The 12308-nt window shown below is 43.9% G+C and overlaps 1 protein-coding gene across 1 annotated transcript in view; it reads right to left on the bottom strand.

The window, feature by feature from the left end:
- The window catches only part of exoc2 (exocyst complex component 2), a 49250-nt gene that overhangs the window by 27146 nt on the left and 9796 nt on the right, over positions 1 to 12308 (bottom strand). Inside the window, exons 2-6 of the mRNA XM_072388924.1 lie at positions 11760 to 11917; positions 9692 to 9868; positions 8695 to 8821; positions 6923 to 7036; positions 5350 to 5474 (exon numbers count right to left, since the gene is read on the bottom strand). Coding sequence (XP_072245025.1) covers positions 5350 to 5474; positions 6923 to 7036; positions 8695 to 8821; positions 9692 to 9868; positions 11760 to 11877 — 661 coding nt within the window. The 5' untranslated portion in view covers positions 11878 to 11917. The remainder of the gene's footprint in view (positions 1 to 5349; positions 5475 to 6922; positions 7037 to 8694; positions 8822 to 9691; positions 9869 to 11759; positions 11918 to 12308) is intronic.

Raw genomic sequence — 12308 nt, 5'->3', positions numbered from 1 at the left:
ACGCTGCATCGCAGCTCTTTCTCAATGATTTTTGGTTCTTGAAATGTTTCTACAGTTTAGTGTTTGATATATTTACTGAACATTTGAACATTTTTACATAACAAAAACACAAGCATGCAGAAAAACTGAATAGTAATAAAAAAAAAAAAAACAGAACAACGAACAGACCCAGTCCTCACTGTCAGTTTAATACTGTGCAAAGAATATAAAACCGTATATGTTGCTATACAATACCAGATCGATCAATATAACTAAGAACCATCTATTCCTTAACCTGCGTCGAGGGTTGATTCAAGAAAAGAAGAAAAGATTTCCAAGTCAGGTAAAATCTCTTTTCCGAGCCCCTCACAACACATCTGATTTTTCCAAGTTTTGGATTGGATAACACAGCCCTAATCCAATATGTGACTGTGGGAGGGACAGCGTCCCTGCACCTCAAAAGGATCAGGATGCAACTTTGTGTCCCCCAACAGGCAAGCCCAGCCCCTCAGGAACACCCCCGAAAAGCAACATGGTTGGATTCAAGGTCATTTTGACAGAAAAAACACTGTAATTTGGGACAGAACCAAAACATGTGAATCAGACTGGCTTCCTCAGATTTGCATCCATCACACTTCTGGATAAATCTTAGCCAGCCTGGATTTGTGGAGGTGTACAACTTTAAATTGGCTGAGGGAGGGTCTTGCACACATAGAGGAAGAATGGATTCTTTTTAAAACTTTAGCCCAGATACTCAAAATTGCAGAAATCGCTCCTTCCTTCGTTCGTCAAAAAGCTTCTACAGTTTAAGTGCAGTTAAGGAAGCCCACGGAAATCACTGGACAAAATCTGGAAAGAGCATAACTGCAATATAAGGTCCTAAAGTTGGTGGTGCATGTCAGAGTGAAACATTAGGTGCGTCTCCATCAGCCTGTTTACATGCGCATCGGAAGATTATGATGGAAACGCCATAATTCGAATTAAAATCCCCTGATTCGCACAAATGAAAATACGCTCGCTAGCGCCGGGTTTCGGTTAAACCTGGACCTTATTTCTGGCATGAAATACGTTCATCTGCTCACCGAGAACAGTTTGGTGAAAGTCGGCGTCCTTCGGGAGCTATTTAGATAACTGGAGATCCATATAACGGAGTGAACGGGGCTTAGAGGATGCAGCCTCTAAATAAGGCATCTGTCTTTATTTCACCAACACTTTAAGAAGAATGAATGAATGAACGTGTGCTATAGCTCTGTTAGCTCATAGCTGCTGTTATGTGGCTACTTGCGGCTATAGGAGAGCTAACGGAGGGATTTCTACACAGGCACTCTACTGGGACCACTTCATCCACACGCCCCCCTGCAGCACAGCTCATAGGTTTAAAAATACCGGAGTTCCCCTTTAAGGTGCCAAGGAGGACAAAAGCCAGTTAGATCAGCAAAAGCAGGGAATTTCTTTGCTATCTGGGTTCAATAATTCCAACAAGCAAGATCCCTCTAAGTGGTTTCATGAAGCGGGTAATCGACAGGTTGGAGGTTTTCATTTCAACAGCACAAAGTCCTGCAGTACCTGACCAGGCGTCGCTGAGAGACCCTGAAACACCTGAAGGTTTCTGCTGAGAAGAAAAGGGGATAAAACAGACAGGTGTGCCTGGCTTGTAAGATCCATCCCAACTCGGGTGGAGACTGCCAAAAGTGCTTCGACCAAGTGCAAAGCCAAGGGTGAAAATTCTTATTCTAATGAAATATTCAAATCTTTCTCTGTGAAAAAGGTTCAAACCCCTCCGCTCAGTTTGTCTTTGCCACAGTGGAGGAGCGTGTTTGCACTGTGTGGAGTTCAGTGGAATAATTTTCATGTTAGAGGTGGAAAGAAAGATGATTTTGGCACTAAGCGGTAAGCTCACTGTGACCTAATGATGTGCTGTAATGCCCGTGGGAGAAATTGTTCTGCCAAAAAGTAAAATTACAAATGCAAAAAAAAAAAAAAGAGTAAATGCTGATCTGGCTCTGGCTTATCTTACACCTCACAGATGCATTGAAGCCATGCGAGTTGATGGAGTACAGCTGATCTACATTTTGGAAGCTCTAAGATTACAAACAAGTTGCCAAAAGTTGAAATTAGCTGGCTAATTCAAACAAGATTGCAATTAACAAGATTTCTGGCTCGCAGGAGTTTACAAAGAATGACACAGGATTTGATTTTATCATTACTGCTCTACTGGAAAGCAATTAAGAGCCTGTTAGCCTCCCATATACTGAAGATTCCTGCTGTTTGCACTCAGCATTTCTGTCGGTTTCATTCCCTTCTCTCAGGTTTGGCCGCTCTTCCTCTTTTCCACCTTTGAGGCAGCCATGCACTTGCATTACAAATACCTCCAGACTTCAATTAAAGTCATTAATAAAATCTCACACGCACACAGAGCTGAAAATAAACACTCGGAGAGACGAGAATGTCGTGACGCTGACTGAGAAGTCTGGAAGCACGACAGCGGCTTCAAACACAGCACGTTCTGGGCGAGAGGAACACACAAGTGCCCTGTTAATTTCTCAGGTGAGGCTCATCTGGACTGACTCAGAACAACAGCGACCTGCCAAACTCTGCAGAGACACAAAGAAAGGATTCACAGTTGCACAGACAGCTGCGCTAACCAGCCATGGCAGTGAACTATTGCAGGACTGTCTGGAGCTGGCTGGCTGTCCAACTGCGTGCCGGCTGGTATGTCGGTTTGGCTGACCATACATAGTGTAAAGAATATATCCACTTGAGCACTCCATTCTGCGCTGCTGCTTCATTTTTCATGACGGAGAGCCAAATCTTGGCCCAAAAAGGATGCCGTAGGGCTTTAATGAGTCATCGTGAGAAGACAAGGGGTCGGGAAGTTTGAAAAATTAGCTTTCGAGTCATGCTGCTGGGTCCAAATATGAGACAATGTTTTTCTTTTTGAAAAAAGGGAGTCGCAGAATATTTAAGTAGAACGAAGTACCTGCTCCTGTTCTAATGAGCCAATCTACTCACTCAAGATAATGTTGCTTCTGTTGGGTTTAGAGGCCATAAAGAAATAAACTCACGGAGGAGGATGCTGAAAATGTCAAGCAAAAGACTAACAAGCAATCACACAGATGCAAGATCGATGAGTTAAAGCTGAAATGATCCATTTTCAGTCTGTTGTAAACACATCATGCAACCATTTCCTGGTAAGTATTCATTTAGAGATGCGTTTCTATCCAGCTGGTGACAAAAATTCAGAATTCTTCTCACCTAAGCCTGTAATTCACTCCCTGAGTGAAATGTTAAGTCCATTACCTGCTTCCCTCATCTTCCCTTTTACTCAGCTGCGACCGGCTGATTGTGTCTGTCTGAGCTGAAAAAAAGGAATAAGATGAGCTCGAGGATAATTCTCTGTGTGTTTCTCTCTGGTGACATCTTTCACACACAGTCGGCCAAATATATCAATGACTGGAGCTTAAAGAAACAGTATTTCTTTCTTATAAGTGGCTTTAAAGGGGAACTCCGGTATTTTTAAACCTGGACCTTATTTCTGGCATGAAATACGTTCATCTGCTCACCAAGAACAGTTTGGTGAAAGTCAGCATCCTTCTGAAGATATTTAGATAACTGGAGATCCATATAACGGAGTGAACGGGGCTTAGACGATGCAGCCTCTAAATAAGGCATTATCTGTCTTTATTTCACCAATACTTTAAGAAGAATGAATGAATGAACGTGTGCTATAGCTCTGTTAGCTCATAGCTGCTGTGTTGTTGTTATTGGAGGCTATCGGGGGGCTTATAGAGGGCTTTCTACACACGTTTCTACTGGGATGATGTCATCGACACGCCCCCCTGCAGCACAGTTTATTCACTCCGGTAAGAACGTCCATCTTACTCAAAGTCGTCGTTCACGTTGTCAAAATCTGATAAATATCCTGCCATGTCGCACAAAACTATCAGCAGCAAACTCTGTGTGAAGTTAGCCGACTGTCACAGAGCACGGAGTGAATAAACTGTGCTGCGGGGGGGCGTGTGGATGAAGTGGTCCCAGTAGAGTGCCTGTGTAGAAATCCCTCCGTTAGCTCTCCTTTAGCTGCAAGTAGCCACATAACAGCAGCTATGAGCTAACAGAGCTATAGCACACGTTCATTCATTCATTCTTCTTAAAGTATTGGTGAAATAAAGACACATAATGCCTTATTTCACCAAACTGCTCTCGGTGAGTAGATGAACGTATTTCATGCCAGAAATAAGGTCCAGGTTTAAAAACACCAGAGTTCCCCTTTGACCCATTTAGAAAGGATGCAACACGTGTGTCCGGGTCCTTTTCAATCCTGACGTGATGCGAGGGCTCATCCCACAGCCAAGAACTTACAATAAAATCTGCAGGTTTGAGCTTTGTTTATGCTTGGAAAGCCAAAGCTTGCTCGTGTTTTAATTAGTTAAGAATGTGTAGAGCTCCAAAGAACCCAGCAGACTGACCAGAACCGTGTCATAGTCGGGTCCAGAAACTTTGCAGGTCATAAAGCGTCAGTGCAGCATGTCCTCTTGTGACACGGGTCACTCGAGTACATCCATGGTGCAGTGCTTCCTGCATCCCTGGAGACTTTACATTTCCCATTGGGGCAGTGGGCACACAGTAGGCACGCTCAGTCTGAACGTGAGAATGACTGTGCATTGTTCCCATTGGTCATATTGGACTTGTTATCAGCACTATCAGTCCTAATACTCTGGCTTGCATTGTGTTGGGCTGCTCCGTTTATTTAGATACAGCCACTAACAATGAAAACATTGCCTCTCTTCCAACCGGGGCACAAACATACGGAAAGCAATAATAATAATGATGGAGGCAGAAAAGTGTACATATAAATAGTAAGGGGAAGTAACTGAGCGGCTATGGCGGGAGCAGAGAGTAAACAGACAAAAGTATGAATGATGAAGTGAACAATTGATTTGAGGTACCTGGCAGAGCGACAGCAGTCAGTTTCTGCTACCTTGAAATCTTTTTGGCATCTGAAGGTCAGCGAGTGTGTGCATGTGTGTGTGTTTATAACCACTTTTCAGAGTCAAGTGTGCCTGGGTGTGACAGGTGAGAGCTGATCTCATTTTGATGAAGGTGAATTAACCATGTTGTGGTTGGCTGGCGAAACCCGAGCACAAAGCGGAGGGTTTTCACACAGCGTCCAAATGAGCCTCTTTAATCAACCGCTGCGAAACCACATGTGGGGGGAGCAGATCCAAACGCACACACTCGCACACTTTCCAAAACTCAAGAGAGGTTTTCTGAGCAGAAACGAGGAGTGATGATTTGAAAGTTTGCGGATTAATTGTCAACCATCTGGTGGAGCTCCACGGCACACAGGAACGTGTCGATCTCTCTTACCTGCAAGAGCGTCCTGGGCCTCAAAGAAAGTGCTGAGGCCTCCTTTCACATAGGCCAGACTTCCCTCATTCTTCTTAGTCGCCTGCTTCTTCAGGTTATTAGCTGCAGTCTTCAGATGATCAAAACTGTGCAAAATAAAACAAAAACTGCCTTTTTCTCACAGCAGACGCACAAAGTACATCAAAGGACTCTGAATCATAGAAAAGTGGCAAATTAAGGCGAATACTTTTTGTTGTAATCTGGTTCGTGCTTGCATGTCTGAACACACATCTGGCGCCACTGTCCGTACGTGTGTCTGTGTGACAGTGTCCTGATTGAGATTTCCTCTGCAGGAAGAAACAAGTCACCCAGCGAGGTCCAAACAGAGGCCCCTGGTCATGCTGGATCCTGGGGGTCTGGGTTACTGGAAGGCTAAGCAGGGGGAGAGGAAGCCAGGAGGGTCCAAAATAACTCCCCTCTGCCCTGACATGACAGTTTTTTGGGTCAGCAGGCTACCGTGTCGACACACCTCACTGTTCTATGAAGAGCCGACTGAAAATGTAGCGACTTAGCCAAGAATATACGACCTCAAATGTCACAAATCCAGCATAACAACACATCTTATTTCCCAAGTGTCACCATCGCTTTGTGATACTCTGTGAAATAGCACTTTTTTCATTTACATTTTTCCTTATTTGAACTGTAAACTGTCAGTAAATTGTGAAAATGCTGATCAAATATATGCACTTTACTACCAAGCAATAAGATAAACTAAAATATGTGTCAACAGTTAGTTAATATGACGACTCTGAGCCGTTTTCTACCAAACAATGAGCTTACTGACTGCATTTCTGCTCAAACCTCCGGTTGGTGTGTAAAAGGTAATGCTTCCTTTGCTACAGATGGATGACAGATGTCTATTTTGCTTTATAACTGACTGAAATATCGGAGGCTGCTTTTGACTGGAACTTTTCGATGTTTGTGCTTCTCTCCACCCTCCTCCACCACAGAAACTGGGGCTTAAACAAAAAGGGGCTCAGAAAAGCTCATCGTATCACTGGTGCTGGTACTTGTCATTATTTGCAAAGATAACAACCATTCTGGGGCAGTCGTTCCCTTTCAAAGAGAGCAGAAAGATGGCGTGCAATGGAAGCTTTGAGAGCTCTTGGGAGAAAATGAGCCAATGAAATTCTCACACCTCGGCACCACCCTGCAGGAAGGTGCAACACTGCCAGATTTTGAGTAAGCAGACTTACTCCTTTCATTACTTTGTGTCATCAAGACCAATAAAAACCTTTAGGGAAATATGGGGGGATGTTTTAGATGATTTGACCTGCCATTTGGTCTTGCTGGCCCCCAGAAGGAGGGCATTGACCTTCAGAGAAGAAATGCCAACGAAGCAGCCATAGTTGCTGGAAGTGACCGGGACATAAAAGTGGGAATAAACCTCATTTGGGAGACAGTTGAGGGGAAAAACACTAAATGGGCAGATGAACTGCCATATTCTAAAAAATGTCATTAGACTCTCTTATTATAATTATTATCATCATTAGTTGTGAGAGATGGCAGCTTAATGTGACAAAGATGGACATACCTGGAGCCTGCATGGTTTTCTATGAGGTACCAGGTGGCAGAAAAGTTCGCACTGGTGAAGTCTCCACTCATTCCCGGGAATATTTGCTCTATGTCTTTCTGTGGGATTTTGCCTCTGGAAGAAAAAAAAAACAACAACAGGTGAACACAGTGAGGTTAAACCGTATTAAAACATGTACGGTGCACTTTATTTAAACAACAGACAAACTCCAAGGAGCCGACAGTTAACGGTAAACAATGAGCAAGGAGCAGGAGATTTGAGTCATCTGTGAGATCTACGTTCATGTGAAGGTTTCCAGCAGGGGGCAGTGTGCAACCAGGAAGTGCCGAGGCTGGGAGAGCCTGGCGTGGGAAGTGCAGTGTGTGACGCCTGGATGCCCCTGGAGGACCCAGTACTCATTAGGGAAGCTTGATCTCTGCTAATGACCTGTGGTCTACACAAACCAACCCCCCCCCCACTCCCTGCAATCCACCACCACCCACTCTGCAGTTACACACACATACGTAGAGAAAAATCCGCACAAACACAGCAGTGTGTAAAATCCATGATGGATGCAAACGCACAGAAAACTACCGGCTTCGTGTCACAGATGTGAGATCAAACACCAAAGTGATGATGTCACACCTATGTTCCCACAACCGTTAACGCCATTTAACGAGTAGAAAGGGAACATTTTGGGCAGTGAAATCACCACAGATGTCAAATTCAGCCAATAAAAAACTAAAGATGTGCAGCAAATATCAATTAAAGGAAAATTTGACCAGTTTCTTGTGTTCCTCAAGAGAAACAAACCAGTGTGAGATGGAAGGCTTTAACATTTAAAGCTGGACTGGATGCACATAACTGCTGTAACTATTAATGCAAAACAAGGTTAGATGTCTGCGGAGAGTTTTTTCATTTTGGCTTTTTGAAATTAAAATGATGAGCGATAAAAACTGGACTGTCGACATCCGAAATCACACAATAATCTACGTGAAAACTCCATCTGAAATCAGGTGCTTTCGCATCGTTACTGAAACATCAACTCTGGCAGAGATCACAGCGTTTTCTCAGAAACGCTCTTCATTTATCGAGCGTAACCAATTAATAGTGGCCGGGCTTAACATGTGAAACACTTACATAATGCAGAATCTGGGCCAAATATTATGAGCAGCTGCTGCAAACACCTTCGGCTGAATAGTATTTCAGTGACATAAGTCCACAAAAATGTATACAATCGTTCAGAAGAGACAACGCAGCGATGCTTTATGACCAACACAGCGTCTCGTTTCAAGTGTTCAGTGTGCTCTCACATTAATATCCAGGACCATTGTGCAGGCTTTGCATGCTGGATGTTTAATGTATGGGAGCGAGTGAAGGGAAGGGTACGGCCTGTTTATGGGGGTCTCGTCTCTGGCCACGAGCGGTCACTTGCCCCCGGCCCCTCTAAACCAAACAAGTACTAAGCCAGAAATGCCAGAAGTTATAGATGACAACCTCTGCACTCTCTAACTGGCACGTGGGAGGCATCAGTGCGCTGCCTCCCCCCCCCACAGCGTCCTTCTCTCTGCTTCATGCTCACAGACATGTTGTTTCCACTCGCTGTGTGGAGCGGTCGGAGGCTGCTCAGCCGCTGCCTTTTCAGCAGAATATTTCAAACGCAGGCATATGGGAAGAGTTTGTTTCTGTTTAGGGATGTAAACCATGACTCAATGACTGGAGCGCTTGTGTTTACGGCAGTGGGATTGGGCTGTGAGCGCATGCGAGTGTATTTGTATGTTCCCGAAACATACTTGTCTATGTCGATGCCCAGTGGATTGCTGGGACGCAGGGAGAGGGGGGAGATTCCTTTGTTGCGGTCTGTCCTCATGTCGTAGTAGTTCATCTCATCCACCCACACCGCAGACTGGTCCAGGATACCTGCAGGACAGCCGGGACACGGCCACAAAGCCCGTAAAAACACATCCCAGATGTGCACGCACACACGCTTTCCCAGTGCAGTACAAAGAGGCAGCGATGTTAATGCAAGTGTTAATTATTCTGGAAGAATCAGTCAGTGATCAATGACAGAAATGCATGTTTCACACAGAAGACTGTTCCCATACGACCAGAAACACTGAGGCGCTAAAGGTCTGATGCTAACTGTGGGGCTCGTAGTATTCTGATAAATGCAATTAGTTCATTTAATTCAATTCAATTCAATTCAACTTTATTTATATAGCGCCAGATTACAACAATTGTCATCTCAAGGCACTTAAGATGACAATTGTTGTAATATAATAATATATATATATATAATAATATCTATTATATAATATAGTCCAATTCAAGCCAATTGGAATTCAATTAATTGTAATCATAATCCAATTAATTCATATAGAGCCAACTAAAAAATTAATATCCTAGCTAAGGAAACCAACAGATTGCACCGAAACTTGTCTTCAGTCCAATCTCCCGTCCTGAGGGTGCCCGTGGCAACATCGTGCACGTGCACGTGCATTTCCTTCAGTTGTTGGTCAGAATCAAGCAAACGCTGTTAGTTCATTTTAGAAACATCACTTCTGTGTGGCCCAGTCTGCTATTTTCATTCTTTATTTGTTTTGTGGTAGTTTTTTCTCAGTTCTGTGCATGTGTTAAACCACCCGGAATAGATTTCCCTCCTTTTTACAGATGAAAAGTAAAGCAACTGATCAGTACTCCTGCAGTGATGTAAATAATGAGCTTCCATCGGCTCTTTGGGTGCACATAAAAAAATGTCATCATGTTGACTTTTTGTCCCCCGAGTCTCACCAATCCTCTCCGGCCTCAGCAGCTTGAATGAGACCGTTGAGGTGCCGAGACCCCCAGACTTGGTGGTGACGATGATCTCTCCCTTGTCATCTTTGGCAGGACCCACGCGGCACACTATTTTGCTGGCCGACATCCACTCGGCTGTCAACATGCAGTTATGGCCACAGATGGACAGACCTGGGACGGAAGGGAGAGGGGAAAGGGTGAGAAGGGTGAGAGATACAGACACACACTCAGCTCACTCAGACAGCACCGGCGTCTATCAGCGCGTTTAGTCAAACTGTCACCAGAGGTCAAAGTTCAAGCAGGGGTCACGGTGGGTGTGGGTGGCCTTGACCTTCCCCCTCCTCCTCACTCAGCTCCTTAAAGTTAATGTGCGTCCCTTCAGCACAAAGTGGCTCATTACTGGCACAACGTGCACTCTGCGCTTCCATCTGTCAGCCTCTTTTTAAACCCCCCCCCCCCAGAGTGCGATTCAGGCACGAGAAGAGAGCCGGGGATCGCTTTGACGTTTCCAGCTGAGGAGGTTTAGAACGCTTCACGTCTGTGTCATCAAACGATACAAAAGCCTGCAAGAGGTGATCGACAAATAGCCCATAAAACCGTAAATAATATGCCTATTAGAGCCCCATTTCCTGCCTCTGTTCTCTACTGGCAACCTTGTTTGAATACTTAAGCACTCACACACATTTGTGCATATCTAATCGTCTAAATCCAGGCCCCAGGGACGCTCGTGCACAGAAATAGAGCCGTATGACTGGCCGCTGTAGCGCTAGCCGAGAGCTAGTCCTCTCGGCCATTCCCCTTCCCACGGAGGTAAGGCAGAGGAGGAATTGGCAAATGTAAGGGAAAATATGGGCAGAGACAAAGTGTAACGAGAACAAGATGTTGACTGGCTCTCGAAAATCATTTTTCAAGACACACAAACAGCTTCATATCGGTGCATGTGATGAGCCCCGGAATTTCTAACGCTGGGCATAAAGCATTCAACATATTGAGAGTTTCTGTTTATGGATTGTTGCAGTGGTTACAAGACAAGAGGACTTCTTTCAGTGTGTGTGTGAGCGTTAAACAGCACCACGAAACATTTCCCATCATAACAACATGTGTAAACACATGAAGGCTTAAAGGCTACACGGCTGCTCTATATGCTGAAACGTATGACTGATAATTCATTCATTTATCAGCTTTAATTCCTTTTCTCAGTGCCAGAGAACAGCCGAACTGCATTAACAACGTAGTGTGGCTCAGTTGCAGCGTCCTTCTGCTTAAAGCACAACTTGGTAAAGTCCAAAAACATATCAGACAAACAAATTAAGAAACTTACAAAAGAGGAAAAAACTGGAACCGAATGTACTCCAAAAAATGTCACTTTTACGACGACAACATTTAAAGTAAATCAGAACCAGAAAAGGCCAGAAATTCTGATTGATTTCCCTTAAACGGTCACATTTAATCGCATTGAGCTGCGTCCACCTTCTCCAGAAGAGGTGCGTTACTGTGGCAACGGCATCACTTCTGTTAGAGCTCGCCGTGAAGCCATTTTATCGACTTTTTCCACAATAAAATGTGCATCGAGCCCTTTATTCATTTCCCTTAAGAGACTTTCTGAATAGCTAACATTAAAAGATCCATCCAAAGATGTCAGCGTTGACAGAAGTTTACCTTCAGTCAACTTCAAATAAAACATCCGTCAGCTTTATTTCAAGGAGCTTCATCCGTCCCAAACCTTTTCGCTGCGACTGGAATAAAATAAGGTGTCCTAAAGCAAACTCTGCAGCTGTGCGTTTAATCAGAGGCCTGCTGTGGTTTGTTGATGGGAGCTGAATTTTCTCACACTTCAATAAGCTACATTCATTACTTCAAATCAGGGACCTCCATCTGAGAATTAACACTCGCCGTTAAACAAATACGCGCTAATTGCACAATGTGTCGGGATCTTGTATATTTATATTTGTACTTCATTTTAAAAATATATATCTAAGGACACACGTGCATATTTCACGTAAAAAGAAGCTGAAACACTGCTGGAGCAGTTTGAATGTCACTGTGCTGCAGAGATTATTACCAATGAGGTCTGCCGGGCCGGTGCCCAGGTTTTCTCCACGGATGGTGACTTTGGTCCAGGCTGCACCCTCCTTGGGCGAGATGCCCGTGACCAGGGGTGGTTGGCGTGCACGTGACATGGCGGCCGAAGGCAAACAGGAACTCTGGCTCAATCAGCACCTGGACGTGGAAAATAGAGTCAGTCAAAGAGAATTCACTGTAAAGACAGATCAATGTGAGCTAAATAAGGAAAACTGTGTTCAATAAATCTCAAATCTTGTTACTTTTAATCATGTATTTTGATTAAAAGTTGATCTATTTAAAAGAAAAGCAAATTATCACCTTAGTTATGATTTGAAAAGCAGCACAAAGAAAGAAAAATGTTCTTAAATGCATCTCCAGCAAGTTAAACAACACAAAACTGTCTTTATTTACGTATAAATGGGACAAAATGATTTTAAATGGTTAAAGCAAACATCAAAGTGTTTGTTGGTACAAATAAGATTAGAATATCCTCGTCTTTTTTAATCAATAAGGAACGATTGCTTGTGAACGCTCAACCTAATCCCAA

The sequence above is a fragment of the Leuresthes tenuis genome, unplaced genomic scaffold, assembly GCF_036924035.1.
Source record: "Leuresthes tenuis unplaced genomic scaffold, fLeuTen1.0.hap1 SCAF_7, whole genome shotgun sequence".
In the NCBI taxonomy this organism is placed as follows: domain Eukaryota; kingdom Metazoa; phylum Chordata; class Actinopteri; order Atheriniformes; family Atherinopsidae; genus Leuresthes; species Leuresthes tenuis.
Note: the sequence above shows the minus strand (reverse complement) of the source record. Positions and strands in the feature narration are given on the sequence as shown.